The 16286-nt window shown below is 33.4% G+C and overlaps 1 protein-coding gene and 1 pseudogene across 5 annotated transcripts in view; both read right to left on the bottom strand.

The window, feature by feature from the left end:
* LOC126700175 (disease resistance protein RPM1-like) overlaps positions 1–8319 on the bottom strand; it is a 50485-nt gene extending 42166 nt beyond the window's left edge. For 2 of the 5 annotated variants that reach the window (XM_050398211.1, XM_050398212.1), the window contains exons 1-3: positions 7790–8319; positions 6834–6913; positions 92–2929 (exon numbers count right to left, since the gene is read on the bottom strand). In XM_050398211.1, coding sequence (XP_050254168.1) covers positions 111–2792 — 2682 coding nt within the window. In that variant the 5' untranslated portion in view covers positions 2793–2929; positions 6834–6913; positions 7790–8319 and the 3' untranslated portion in view covers positions 92–110. The remainder of the gene's footprint in view (positions 1–91; positions 2930–6833; positions 6914–7789) is intronic. The other 3 variants (XM_050398210.1, XM_050398208.1, XM_050398209.1) reach the window with 2 other exon arrangements.
* A 6323-nt stretch (positions 8320–14642) lies between these two features.
* LOC126699743 (disease resistance protein RPM1-like) lies at positions 14643–15738 on the bottom strand (annotated as a pseudogene).
* Between the last annotated feature and the right edge of the window lie 548 nt (positions 15739–16286).

Here is a 16286-nt window from a genome sequence, read left to right as displayed (position 1 = left end):
TTCAAAGAAATAGCTTAAATGATAAAATGAATGCAACCATTCATTTAAAGGTTAAAAGTGGAAGAAAAAATAGATAGAACTGAGAAGCTACCTTTGTGAAACATTCTGAATTACTTCCAGATGTACCTCTTTGGGATGTGCTGCACCTTTAGAATATCCTCGTTGCGAATGCGATTTTTAAGTTCCCCTGAGGCAGATGTCAAATCCAGTTGTTGGAGATTTTGAAGGTATTCAATGCCCATGGGCACAGTCTTTAACTCCATGCAGCTGTCAATCCATAGGGATTTCAGATTTGGCATCACCTCCTTTTCTATTATTATCTCGTCCAATTGAGGGAAATTACAAATCCACAACACTGTAAGCTTAAGAAAGCCTGTAACGAAACGTAGCTGTTTTCCAACATAGGCATTAGTAAGTTTAAGACGTCCCAGATGGGGCAAAGCAGCGATGTGAGGGAGTAGATCTTCTTCCAGTCTCGACCAATGCAAATACAAATATGTGAGGCTTTGAAGTGAACGAAACCACTGTGGCACCTTCTCCAGTTTTCCAGTCAAAAGAAGCTTTTGAAGGTTGGGAGGAGGAGACGAGAGTGCATCCATTCGGAGAGTTTCCTCCTCATCAGTTACCTTGATAGACAAGATCCTAAGAAGTCTCATGTTTTGAATTGAGATGCATAAGTCCGTCTCATCTGCTGCTTTCACATTTGAAATACCAATTGTGGTTAGTTGAGTCATGCTCCGAATTTGTAATACCAAGTCATCGTTTGCTTCAATAGAACACACAGCTTGCAAATTCTTTAAACGTACAATATTTGATGGTGTCTGCGTTGCTATATAATAATTGAAGTCATTCCAATTTCCAGTGAATCGAAACATAAATAGGTATCGCAAGTTTTGCAACTTTCCTATTCCATGAGGAAGGGTCTCTATTTGTGTGCCAAAGATATCTAAGGTTTGAAGATTAAGGAGCCTCCCTATGGAATTTGGGAGCTTCTTAAGTAAAGTTCTCCTTAAATTCAAATATCTTAAGTTGAATAATTTGAATACTTCATCAGGCAATTCATCAATGGGGGCATCCTCCAAATCTAGAACCCTTAACAATTTACTTCCTGAAGGCAATGATTTCAGTGTCTTGTCAAAAACAAGAAAACAACGAAGCTTTGACATAATTGTACATGATTTGAGTTCTTTATTGGTTTTGTGAATTGAAATGCGGCGTGCTTTGCATTCTTCCATTTCTTCTCTTCCATCATGTACAACACCAAACTTCTCTCTCTCTGATATTGATAAAGCAAAATCCCGCAGAAGATCATGCATTTTGAATCTCCTTGGCCTTCCAAATTCATTCCTCTCTACAACTTGAAGCATGCTTCGTAAAATGAGTTCTAATAGATAGCTCTCTGCTACTTCCTCTGGCAAGTAGCTTTTATCTTGTTCTACAAATCCTTCTGCCATCCATAGCTTAATGAGCCTTTTTCTTCGAATCTCATGATCTTCTGGGAAAAGAGAGCAATATAAGAAACAATGCTTCAACTGATATGGTAAATCGTTGAAACTAAACATCAAAATGCTCTCCACTGCTTTTAGCTTAGGATTTTTACTTAGACTCCAGTTCAAGTTGTTGTGAATTTCGTTCCACTGAGACATATTCTTGGAATACATAAGACGGCCCAAAGCTGCAATTGCAAGAGGTAGGCCTTTACATTTTCCCACAAGTTCCTGAGCAAAAGATTTAAGCTCCGGTGGACAACTTCCATTAGGACTACTTGCAAATGCTTTCTTGCAAAAGAGTTCCCAGGCTTCTTCATTTTGCAGCAATTGAATATGATGAATATAATGTTTACCTCCTAAATGATAGCAAGCTACATCTTCTTTTTGAGTTGTAATGATGATTCTGCTCCCAAGACTACTATGTTGAAGTAATACATTTATTTCATCCAAGAGATTTGTGTCCCACACGTCATCCAAGACAAGTAGATACATTTTATCCTTTAAAAAGCCCACCAGCATTTTCACTAGCTCTATGTGATTCACGGAACTCAAGTTTGTAGGATCCACTTCCTTCATTGACCTGTAAAATCGATTAATCATGCTCCTCAATAAATCTTCTATGTCATATGCTTGGGAAATTGTGATCCATGCACAACAGTAGTTGAAATGTTTCTTTACATCATCATTGTTGTAGGTGTTGGCAGCTAGTGTGGTCTTGCCTGAACCTCCCATCCCAACTATCGAAATGACAGTTTGGTGTTGTTCTCCATCCATCAACCAACCCATTAACAATTGCCTTTTCTCTTCAATCCCTACAAGTTCGTCTTCCTTAAAAAGAAGAGATAATTCAGCATGCTGCACCACTCGTTTCTGATTATCTTTAGAACTAGTTCCCTCTGTACGATATCTTTGCTTCCTCTCTGGTACGCCCTTGATTTTCCCATTAATTTTTTGTATCTTGGTGGCTGTTTGACGCCTCACCCAGAGATTTTTTGGAAAGTAAATGGTGTGGTTAAGGATCCAAGAAGATCGACCCCCAATTCGTTGGAGATTCATGTGATACATGAACTTATCAATAATGTCTTCAACATCATACGCCATGTCTCTCACATTTGCCACCCAAGTTTTCTCTCCTTCACTCCCTACTCCCTTCCTATCAGCATCTAGTAAGAACGATTGCATGCTTAACAACTCATCTTTGATATCTTCAATTGCATCACGAGTCCCCCATAACAACGATGCTTCAGTTGAAAGAATTGAAATGATATTGTCAGTCAAGAGTTTCACTACAGCCTGATCCATTTTTAACTTCACAGTTCAAACTCCTGCTTCTAGCATAGTGACCAAGTTTTTAGGCTCCCCTTCTTCCAATTCTATCACATCAGTGAGAAAGAGGGTGAATGCTTTGACTTGTTGCCCACCGATCCTAGCTAGGAGACCTACACAACCACAGAATAGAGGTGAGAAACATAATGCAAGAAAGTATTCTAATTCTCAATAAGTGTACCAGTACGTCAGTTAAGTTGCAGAATGATTTTTTTTTTTTTTTGGGGGGGGGGGAGGGGGGGAGGGGGGGGGGGGGGTGGGGGATAAGTGGTGTAGATACAATGATTTTTATATTTATTTAAATTAAACAATGATAGTTGTATTTATCTAAATTAAACGGAGAAATATTTCTATTTGTCGCTCGCAACATTTTCATTTTTTTTAAACAGAACATTTCAATAATTAAAATATCATTGTTTCCATATGGTTTGTGGGGGGGGGGGGGGGGTGGGTAAAAGACTAATAGGCCCACGTAGATGTCTACATTGGGCTAGGGGCCCGGCCCAAGGAAGACCCCTCCTCGGCCATGGGAGAATCCTCCTTGGCTGAGATATAACCTAGGGTAAAAGAGGCAACAGAACACCAGTAACGACACTTCAGATCGTTTCACAAGGCAGGAAAAGCACTAAAGCAGAAAAAGATAACAGAGAAAACGAAAACGTCTAAGGGAAAGGCTGCCACTATTGCATTCAGTGCCTTGTGCCTGACAGAGCCATACTTCTCTGACCTTACAACCACTCCCAACAACTGAAGGGAGAGGCTGATGGAACAAGTACATACCCTAGGGACCCCATTCAGGAGAAAGGAAACGACTATAAAAGGGGATAAAGAGAAATAGAAAAGGGATCCTCCCCCTCCCAACGTACTAGGGAGGCCAAGAAAAGCTCCTCAGATCATGCCGAGGACCAAATTTGTTTGGTAAACACTGCCCATGAGGAACACCGTGATGATCATTGTCCATACACTAAAGCCCAGCTCTTTGGCCCACTCTCTACAAATTCATTGTATCGGGCTCACTAGTCTAAGGTCACATGCATCATGGGCTTGGCCTGAAAAACGTGACCCTACAGTTTGTATTTATGACACCAGATATCTAATATGTCTGGTCAATGCTAGAAGGATGTGATTCATGAACTTAAAAAAAAAAAAAAAAAGATGTGTACATTAATCTTTACATTAGATTTTTTTTTTAATTGCATAATAATGGCAAGGGAAGGCAAGGTACCAATAAATGTTTATAAAGATTTAAGGAGTAAGATTCTCAAAAAAAAAATTAAAAAAAAATATGTAAGGACTAAAATGAAATAACGATAATTTGATAAAAGAATTAAAAAATTATATAATTTATGGGCCAAAATTTTGACTTTTTAAAAAAAAAAAATTTTATTTCTTTAGAAAACAAAATAATTGAGTCTTTCTAAAATATCATTCTTATCTTATTACAAAAATTAAAACTATTAAACAAATTATTACATGATAATAATTACATTTATTCTCAGGTGAAGACAGTAAAAGACATCAACAAAAATATAAATTTTCACATATTAAACTTGTTCAAGTGACAATTAAATCATTAATAAGAGATGAAGCTTAACACATTTGGTTTTTTTTTTTTTTTTGGAGAAAAATTTAACACATTTGTTTGATTTGCCATGTTTAAGAGATGCTTTACAATTTACATTTCAATTTTCCTTGATCTATTATTTCTATATTAATAAACCATAGAGTCATGTTTCCATAAGGGACCAATTTATTTTAATTGTTTTGAATCTTCTTATTCTTAAACAAAAGTCTCATGTCCTACTCTAGTGTTTCACTTTATAGTTTATACTTCATCAATTATAATATGTAATGTGTTTGATTTTTTATTTTTAAAACAATATACTTTGGTTACTTGAAAATGAGAGGGGAAAAAAAACCATGTTATAGTATGTAATTGGTGGAACATAAAATGGAATACCCAAAACATGATCGAGGGTTTTTATTCCTCTTTATCATTAATTGATCAAACAATTTGGCCTTTTTTTCTTTTTCTTTTTTTTTCAAACCGATAAGTTTCATTGATAATAAAAGCATTGCAATTTGCAATTTAAACCAAATACAGTTAGACAATACGTGACCAACGAGAGAGAATAAAAAATATTAATACATAAAATGAAGTGATTCCACCAACTACAAAGATATAAAACCCTTATTTAATTCCTCATGAAATAGCCCCACAAGGCCACACTTACAAAAAAAAAATTACTAATAAAAGGACAAACTAATTGATTAAAAGCAGAACAATTAGAAATTCAAACTCCCATAAAAAAAAATTAAAAATTCAAACTAACCCAACCTTAACCTCAACCTCATGTAAGGGTGTCCATGCAAACCGGAGACCCAACAAAACCGACCAACCCGACCAGAACCGACCCGTCACAGCCAGATCTAACACCTCTGATAGTTGGTGACAGGTTTCAACCCTTAGAAACCAACTTTGGTGAGTCGAGTGGCGGGTTTCATCCTCAAAAACCCGAGCCACCCAACCTACCCGACAAAAACTCAAAGAAGGCCGAAAATTACCTAGATCTGGCTACGATCTAGCACTCCTCAGCTCCGATCTGGCCACGTTTGGCCTTCCTTTACTCAAATTCGCTCAAATCCAGCCAAAATCTACTCTTTTCCTCACTCAAATATGCTTAAATCCGGCAATATTTGGTTGGATCTTGCTTATATCTACTCAAATTCAACTAAAACTTCAGTAAGCCTGACTCTAACTTTGTCGATATTCTTAAATCTCGGCTAGATTTCCATAGATTTGAAGGAATATCGGCCAAATCTTGTTAGATCCGACCAGATTTGACGAGATCCGGCCAGATTTTGGCCAAAATCTGGCAATATTGGAAAAATCGAAACCGACCGATTCACACCCGAAAACCGATATGACTCAACCTAGATAATCTAAAACTTCATTCGGGTCGGTAGCGGGTTGAAATCTTCCCCAACCGATAATGTCGAGTCAAGTCTGGGTTGGGCACAAACCCAACCCAGCCCAACCCATGAACAACCCTAACCTCATGAAGTGTGGTCTCAATAATTAATAAAGAACTAGTCGCGAACTCGTGCGTTGTACGTGATAATATTTTTAGGATAGTCCCATTAAATTTATTTTTTGCAATTTGGACTAATTTAATAAATAGTAATGTATTTTATAATCATATTTTCATTTATTATAGGAACAATCATAAATGTAATATATAAAATTTTTGTCGTACCAAAATGAAAACAATACAATTTTTCTCAAGAATTCAAAAGGTAGCAAAAATATTAATTTTTTTAATAAAAATTATTTATAACTTTTTTTGTATCATTAAAAAATGTATAAAATTTGAATTTTTTATTTTTTATTTTTAAACAAACTTTTTCAAATCCAATTGTATCTACTGTACAATCTAAAACACCAAAAAACGTATTAAAAAAAATCAATAAAAACTACAATTTAAAAAAAGAAAAGGAAAAATAAAAATCACATCAAAGTCAAACTTCTTCTTCTGAATATGTAAAAAAATTTTAATGTGATGTGATCAAGCCAAATATCCAATGCATAATCAAATTCAAAATTTTTAATAAGGTTTTGAAGTGACGCAATAGAAATATGTCAATATTCCTAAGAAAAATGTGTTGGTTATAACTTTATATGTAATGATTGTAACCAAGAGTACAAAGGGGAAAAATTTAGAGATTAAAAAAAAAAAGTATTGTGTTATTATTATCATAATCTCATCTAACATCTAATCCAACATATGAAAAATGAATAGATAAATAAATAATTTTAAACATAAAATTGAATTTGCTTTCTTAAAAATCTCAAATAATACACAAATGAGATAAGGAAATGAGAAATACAAAATATTCGTAAATGCTTAAAACAATTACTCAAGTATCTAAAAATATCATATAATAAAGACATAATATTTTGCTGCTAGTTTGTTAAACAAAATATTTACAAAAAGTGAAAGGAAACTGCACAAATACCATTTTCTTCGATCAATTGCATTAACTGTTCTTCATCGTATTGTTCAGATTATCTTGCTGTTTTCCAAATAAACTAAAACCTGACAACAACACAAAATATTGACATATTATAATATGATTTTTCTCTAAATTTGGTCAACAACATTAAGACTATTTTGTGTTGTAAATTAAATGATAAAAAAATGGGAGTACAAACTTCATAAAAAAATCCAATAAAAAATGTGAGAGAGAGAGAGAGAGAGAGAGCGAGAAATAACCTTTTTGTGTGGGAATAATATGAATAAAATGGGAGAGTGACAAATTTATAGTAAAAGAATGAGAATAAGAAGAACCAAAATAAAGGAAGATAAATGTGCAAAATTATATATAAAGTTAAAACTGTCTAAGAGGAATATGTATAGACAATACTTAGTTATAACATCAAAATTAAAGTTGGTGAATATATAATGTTAAAACCACTTAAAATGAATTTGTAAAGTCAATATAATTATATATTTAATATTGTAAAAAAAAATTAAGGTAAAAAATAAATATAGAAAACAATAATGGCGTAGCAATGACGTGCAGGATGAGATAGCTTAACAGGAACGTAGCAATAATAAATGCCATATTTCAGCTTTTATATATATATATATATATATATATATTTATATATGATATAAACATAAGTAGAATTGAACTACAATTTACAATATTCAAATTAATAAAATAAAAAATAAAAATTTCAACTCCAACCTCTAGTCCTGAATCCACTACTCCAAATTGATACCCAAGATTTACACCATATGATATTCAACTTGAAGATAGATGTAGGAAACTAGGAGATCCAAAAGAACAAATCATCAAATATTGAAACAAATGCTAATAGAATAAACTCACTTGAAAATTAAACTTGAATATTTAAAATATGCAAATACAGTGGTGAAAAATGAGAAATATTTAAAGAATAAACTTACTTGAATATTTTCTTCAGAAGAATTGTATACTTCGAGAGCTTACAAGGGGAGTTTACAATTGAAGGGGATAAAGAATAACAAATAGGGAGGATTGCAAATGAGAAATAATATCAAGATGGTTTTTCTCCCCTCTGTTTTTCACTTGAGAATGAGTAGCCTTTTATTTTTCTTCTCAGCAAAACAGAGAATGAGAAGCCTTTGATAGACCTGAAGTAGCCCTTTGTTGACCACTTTCTACTTCTTCTGTTTTCACTTGGCTGTTTCCTCTTGTAATTTTATTCCCAAATGGATTTTCATGGTCTGAGGAATCTTCACTTTATGATTTTTGCTTCACTTTATGACTTTTGCTTCAACTACTTGTCTGCCTTTTGAATTATTGTTGTCACACAGCTCCTTTTATATTATTTTTACATTTATTTAGGAAAAAGATAACAGCTCACTTGCTTTACCATTTGAGAGAGTCTTCAATAGTCATCATATTATAATGTTGAGAAAGATTGTCACCATGTTCACACTAAACATGGACAATTATCCACTATATTCTTTTTCGTACGAGACTTTTGAAATAATTGTCTTGGCTTTTTCGATGAAGGTTTGGTATTGAATTATTGATCACTTGGACCGAACAATTGATTTTGAATCTGCATTATTAGATCAGCGAATATGAGGTAATGTTTGGTATCTCCAACAAAAATAACTTTTGTAACTTTCAACTCGTATCCCAACAAGTTCAGAAGTTCTTATGTTCGTATGGAAATAGCTTATTATCAGTAACTCTTTTTTTAATGTTTATCAAAAGATATTATTTTTAGTAATTTTTATGTTAAATATGTTACAAAAAAAATAAAAACTAGTTTATTTCAAAAAATCTAAAAGTTAGAATATTTGAAAAAAAAAAATGAGACAAAAAGCAAAAAAGCAAAACTTTTCTCAACAATTTCCAAAGGCAAAACTAATATTTCCAACAGAAACTTTAATGGGTTCAAATCCTCTTTTTTTTTTTCTTTTTCTTTTTAATAATAATTGGTTAAAAGGTAAAGAAAAAATGCATGAAACCTTCATTATTGAACTCATTTTTAAAAAATCGAGCAATTCTCAGTTGATACTCAATACGTTAAAGTTAATAAAAGCTTTTGTTTTTGGTTTTTGCTCAGTCTCTCCGGGGCTTCAATTCTCACGGATCGAGCCCAGCCTCGAATTTCCACAAATTGAAGATAAATAAATAAAATTATATACACTCTTAAGTTCGATTTAGATAGGCTAAATGTGTATCATAAGGATATCATACGATCAATACCATATCTTTGGTTTCTCTTTGGTATGGTGCCCTTGATTTTCCCGTTAATTTTTTGTATCTTGGTGGTGGTTTGACACCTCACCCAAAGATTTTTTGGAATACATCAGCATAGATTTCGTTCATCAGCGTTGACTTTACTTAATTAGCAAATGTCATAAGTATCAGAATTCCATAAATACTATGGTCTCTGTATTTATCTAAATTAAACAATGATTTTTTCTTTTCTTTTCTTTCTCAAAAAAATAGATTTTTTTTTTTTTAGGAAAAATATATTTCAACAATGAGAAATATTATTGTTCTATTTGTTGCTGACGACATTTTCAATAATTAAAATATCATCTTCTCAATATAGTTTGTATTTATGAGTTATGACCAACTCGTTGTCTAATTTGTCTGGTCAACATTGGAAGGATGGGTGCATGTCTTTTACATTAGGCTTCTTCTTTTTATTTTTTATTATTGCATAATAATGGTAAGGGAAGGCAAGGGTACCAATAAATGTTTATAAAGATTTAAGGACTACAATGAATTAACCGATATTTGATCAAAAGAATTATTAAAAATTATATAGTTTATGAACCAAAATTTTGACATTTTTTATTAATTTGACATGTTTAAGTCTTTAAGAGATTCTTTACAATTTACATTTTAATTTTCCATGAGGATTACATCTAATTTTTTCTATATTAAAAAAACCATAGTCATGTTTCCATTAGGGACCAATTTGTTTCGAGTGTTCCACAATATTCCTCTGTATCATTAATTGATCAAAGAGTTTGGCCTTTTTTCTTTTCAAACAATATGTTTCTTTGATAATAAAACTATAAAAGCATTGCAGTTTGCAAATACAACCAACACGGTCAGATAGGTGACCAACAGATAGAATATAAAATGGTAATACATAAAATCAAGTGATTTCCCCCAGTGAAAAAAAAAAAATAGAACACCGTTATTTATTCCTCATGAAATACTCACATAAGTAATTGATAAAATTTCAGTGTGTTCTCAATAATTAATAGAGAATAAACATATGATATAGAGATAAGTAGAATTGAACAACAATTTACAATCTTCAAATTAATAAAATAAATTAATAAATAAATGAAATCCAACTTCCACTCTCCACTGCTTGAAATTGATACCCAAGACTTTTCCTTCTTCTCAGCAAAACAGAAAATGAGTAGACCTTTACAGACTTGAAGTAGCCCTTGTCGAACACTCTTCTTCTTTTGTTTTCACTTGGCTTTTTCCTCTCGCTTTCCTCTTATTCTTTTAAATTTTAATCTCCCAAATGGATTGTCTGCAGCCTTTTGATTTATAGTTGTCACGCAGCTTTTTTTATATTAAATTTTGGATTAGTGCTTCACATTTTATTTTTACATTTATTTAGGAAAAAGATAATAGGTCCACTTGCCTTTTACCATTTGAGATAGTCTTCAATAGCCATCATATTATAATGTTGAGAAACATGTCACCACGTTCCCACTTAAACGTAGACAATTATATCCTATATTACTTTTCGCATGAGACTTTTAAAATAATTGTGATTGAATCTTGGCTTTTTTGACGAAGGTTTGGTATTGATCACTCGGACTGAACAATTGATTTTGAATCTGCATCATCAGATCAGCCAATACGAGGCAATGTTTGGTATTTCAAACAAAAATAGCTTTTACAGCTTCCAACTTGTATCCCAACAAGTTTAGAAGTTTTGATGTCCATCTTAGAATAGCTTATTTTCAGTAATTTATTTGTGGTGTTTAATAAAAAATGTATTTTTTGAAAACTTTTATCAATTTATGTTAAATGTGTAAAAAAAAAAAAGCTGAAAATTAGTTTATTTCAAAAAAAGCTAAGTTAGTATATTTGCAAAAAAAAAAAAAAAAAAAAAAAAAAAAAAAAAAAAAAAATACAAAAAGCAAGATATCCTTTTCATCAAATAATCATTTAACTAGTGAATAAAACAAATTTCAGCTTCAAAACAGAATAAGAATTAAATAAATGTCTTTGTTCAAGGCTTAGGATTTATGGTTTCAAAGACACTGGCATTTAATGACGACAACCCAATTAAATCAGGACTGTTAAGCTGATCCAACTGTTTCTTACCTTGGAGAAATAAGTACACAATTTACTTGCTTGGAATTACAACATAACTCAGCTGACCCAATTGATTCAATCTTATGTCGATCTTTAGCAGATTTGGAATGAGCTGCTCACAAAAAACCTCTATATAGACTCAAGTACTTGCTTCTGCATTCCAGAAAGCCTTGGACTGCTAGAGGTTCCCATAGCATTTTCTCATTAATTTTGAAATTAGATATGCTTTCTGAACAGTCAGAAAAGGAATTTATGAAGTTTCTTCACTCACACTGCAAAGCAATATAAAACACTATTTATTTGTAAAACTTAAACAAAATTAACCATAACTACATTTTGAGTAAACAAAAAGGCAATCATGTTTGAAAGCAAAAAGAAAAGACATCAGTTCTTCTTCCTTTGTAAAATGATTACAAGATAGAAAGAGTTGCATATGATAGAGGAGAAAAACTGCACAAAGAGGCTATTACATTAGTATATACATGTCCAACAACGAATGACAAGAGAGCAACTTATGAGTTATGACTAAGATTATTATGTTCACAAATTCAAGTAGATATTGTTAACTTAGGTAACACAAATTATCAAGTTGCATTTCTAATCACAAAAAAGAAGACAGACAAAAATGTTCAACATGTAGTACTTTTTTTTTGCTAACCCTCATCGCTTAGTACTTGGATATCATGACTTTGAGCACTAATTTCTCTTCATGAGACAACCTAAGAAATAAGGAATGCGGTAAAAATACAGTTTAAAGCAAGAGATTTGATAGTTGATACCCAAGAGAAGGAAAAAAAAAAAAAAATTCTACTGGAAACCTCATTTAAGAATTTTTATGCAAGTCAAAGATTTTTAACTAAGACTCAAGAACCATAGGTTAATAGCCAAAGGTGCTCAATAAAGTACAACTAACTAAACTATGATAATACTTTCCAAAAATAAATAAACCTTAATCACATTGCTTGTATGTATAAATAAACCTTAATCACACCTCATTTACAAAGGAATTGCAAATTAAAGAGCATAGGGTGTAAAACAAAAACTGAAAACGTTTTTCTTAACCTGATACAACCACTTTTTCAGGCATGGGTATAGAAATGGATGGGAATTGTGCATCTTCTGGATAGTAGTTTGTGCATCTCTTGGGTTCTAAGGCTAAGAGACAATGTAAAAAGAAAGTACAACATAAGAGCATCTTCCCAGAAACAAGGCACTAGTCCCCCCTCCCATACATGATCTCCTCAAAACAACAATGCCTCAGCATAAATGCGAGGGGAACACCTGTGAGGAAAATATGAGGGGAAAACATTTATAAAGTCAAGAAAATTATTTCTGAACCTAAATGCTGCTTCTCAAATGGATAAAATAATAGTATGTAAAAGGGCATCAATGAAAAGACACTTGCAGCTTGTGTCAAGCTAAATTGCAAGTACAAAAGACATCCTATCTTAAATTAGACAATAAACCTACCACCATAGTGTGGGAGACTAACAATGTGAGCACTGAGCATTCAAACATCCTAGTGTCAATGTCATTAAAAAAAAAGAAAAAAAAAGCAATTATTAATCAAAGTTTCTCACGAGGACTAGTTCTCATATTATACAAGAAGCAAGTAAACACTTATAAGTTTGGAACACAAATATTTATATATAAACAAATTGCAGGCTAACATGTGGCTTATAAAAACAGACCAATACATGTTCCAAACCACAAATAAGACATCATATCCAAACCAAATCTAAGAAACCTTTGTACATACAATTGAAAATCATATGCAAGCTTAGGACAATCAACACGCATGAAAGACACATAATGAAAAAATCCAGCAAAATTCGTGGGGTTACATAAGTCACCATCTTGTATCTTCCAATCACATAATGTCCACAGATGACTTTCTTCAAACATATCTTGGGCTTGACATACCCACATACAGAACACACCAACAAACACACAAACATACATGCATACACACCTAAATACATATATAAACACAGCATTATGAGTCAGACCCAGAAACTAATTTGATCTATTTCGAGAAAATTGATGTGCTTATGCCAAAATGGTAGCTAAAACAAAGTACAAGTCTACAAGCAATCAAGCAGTAGAAAGCATTAGTGAGCCTGATTCTACCACAAGTAAGAAAAAAAAAATTGATATGGTAAAGTAAAATTAACCGTTAGAAAAGATTACTTATTTATCATGTTAGAAAACATTAGTTCCAAAAACATAAGCCATTTCAAAGTGAATTAATAATATAAATCAAGCATGTTACAGGCATATATAAATTTATTAGTGAAATAGCTTAAATGATGCAATTTTTTTGTTTTTTAAAGATGACAGATAAAATGAGTGCAATGACCATTCATTTGACTATTAAAAGAAGGAAAACAGATAATTAAAAAACCACCTTCATGAAGCATTCCGAATTACAACCTTATGTAGATCTTTGGGATGTTCCGCACCTTTGGAAAATCCATGCTACCTTCTCCTTCAATGCAACTTTTAAGTTCCATTGAGGCATATGTCCAAAATAGTTTTTGGAGATTAAGGTATTCAATGCCCTTAGGCACTGTCTTTAACTCCATGCAGCTGTCAATCCATAGAAATTGCGCACTTGGCATTACTCCCTTTTCTATTATTATCTCATTCAACTGAGGGAAATTACGGATCCTCAATTCTGTGAGCTTGGGAAAGCCTGTAATGAAACATAGCTGTTTTCCAACATAGGCTTTAATAAGTGAAAGACGTCCCAAAATGGGCAAAGCAGCAATGTAAGGGAGTAGATCTTCTTCCATCCTTGACCAATGCAATTGCAAATCTTTGAGGCTTTGAAGTGAACATAAAAACTGTGGCACCTTCTCCAGTTTTCCATTCAAATAAAGCTTTTGAAGTTTGGAGGAGGGGATGAGAGAGCATCCATTTGGAGAGTTTCCTCCTCATTATTTACCTCGATTGACATGAGCCTAAGATGTGGCATGTTTTGAATTGAGACACATAAGTCCATCTCGTCTGCTTCTTTCACGTTGCCTATACCAATCGAGGTGAGTTGGGTCATGCTACGAATTTGTCTTACCAAGCCACCTTTTGCCTCAATAGTGCATATAGTTTGCAAATTCTTTAACCGCCTGATATTTGATGGCGCTTGCATCCCTATAAATATTTGAAGTCATTCCAATTCCCAGTGTAGCGATACATAATTTGATGCCGCAAGTTTTCCAAATTTCCTATTCCATGAGGAAGGGCCTCTATTTGTGTGTGCCTAATATCCAAGGTTTGAAGATGAAGGAGCCTCCCTATGGAATTTGGAAGCTTCTTTACTAAAGTTCCCCTTAAATTCAAATATATTAAGTTGAATAATTTGAATAGTTCATCAGGAAATTCATCAATGGGGGCGACCTCCAAATTTAGGACCCTTAACATTTTACTTCCGGAAGGCAATGTTTTCAACGATTTGTTAAAAACAAGAAAAGAATGAAGCTTTGACATACTTGTAAATGGTTCAAGTTCTCCATGGGTTTTGTGAATTGAAATGTGTCGTGCTTTGCATTCTTTCATTTCTCCTCCATCACCATGTACAGCAGCAAACTTTTCTTTGTTTGATAAAGATAGAGCAAGCTCCTGTAGAAGATCATGCATTTTACATGTCCTTGGCCTTCCATATTCGTTCCTCTTTATAACTAGAAGCATGTTACAGAAATTGAGTTCTACTAGATAGCTTTCTACTACTTCTTCTAGAGTGCACCCTTTAATCGGTTTTACAAATCCTTCAGCCATCCAAAGCTTAATGAGCCTTTTTCTTCAAATCTCATGATCTTCTGGGAAAAGGGAGCAATACAAGAAACAATGCTTCAAATGATATGGTAAATCAATGAAACTAAGCAACAAAATCTTGTTCACTGCTTCTAGCTTAGGATTTTTACTTAGACTCCAATTCAAGTTGCTGTAAATTTTGTTCCATTGAGACAAATTCTTGGAGTACATAAGACTTCCTGAAGCTATAATTGCAAGAGGTAGGCCTTCACATTTTCCCACAAGTGTTTGAGCAAAAGATTTAAACTCCAATGGACAACTTCCATTGGGACGGCTTGAGAATGCTTTCTTGCAAAAGAGTTCCCAAGCCTCTTCCTTTTGCAGGAGTTGAATATGATGAATGTGATGTTTACCCCCCAAATGATAGCAAGCTACATCTTCCTTTGAGTTGTAAGGATGATTCTACTCCCAAGACAGCTATCTTGAAGTAATACTTTTATTTCATCCAACAAGTTTGTCTCCCAAATATCATCTAGGACAAGTAGATACATTTTCTTCTCTAAATAGTTCACCAGTGTTTTTACTAATAATCTGTAGTTCATGGAACTCAAGTCTACTAGATTTGCTTGCTTCTGCCTACATCAGTAGAGATGGTGGAAGTGTTGGCTTCACGCAGTGCCATTGGTCTTGCGCATGAACTATGTCTGAACCAGGTGCAAGTCGAAGGTGATTCGGAGATTATTTTCAAGGCTCTTTCTAAAGGTGGTATGAGCTCCTCAAGTTTCGGGCATATCATCCAGGACATCATAGCACTTTCCTCAGCCTTTCATTGTGTATCTTTTTGTCATACTCGGAGACAAGGAAACAGGGTAGCGCACAGTTTAGCTAGATCAGCTTGTAATTTTCCGCCTTTCCAGGTCTGGATGGAGGAAACTCCTCTTGAGATTGTATCTGTGTACTCTGATGAAATTACTTAATGAATTGTCTCTTCCCCCCTCTTTCTGGGGTGGTTTCTCAAAAAAAAAAAAAAAAAAAGATTTGCTTGCTTCCTAGACTCATAGAATTCCAATCAAGCTCCTCAATAAGTCTTCTAATTCATATGCTTGGGAAACTGTGATCCATGCAAAAAAGTCAAAATGCTTCTTTACATCATCATTGTTGTAGGTGTTGGCAACTAGTGCGGTCTTGCTTGAACCTCCCATCCCGACTATCGAAATGACAGTTTGATGAGGTTCTCCATCCATGAACCAACCCATTATCAATTGCCTTTTATTTTCAATCCCTACAAGTTCATCTTCTTTAAGAAACAAAGAAGATTCACCACGACGCATGATCCATTTATGATTATCATTA

The sequence above is a fragment of the Quercus robur genome, chromosome 9 (assembly GCF_932294415.1).
Source record: "Quercus robur chromosome 9, dhQueRobu3.1, whole genome shotgun sequence".
NCBI classification, from domain to species: Eukaryota; Viridiplantae; Streptophyta; class Magnoliopsida; order Fagales; family Fagaceae; genus Quercus; species Quercus robur.
Note: the sequence above shows the minus strand (reverse complement) of the source record. Positions and strands in the feature narration are given on the sequence as shown.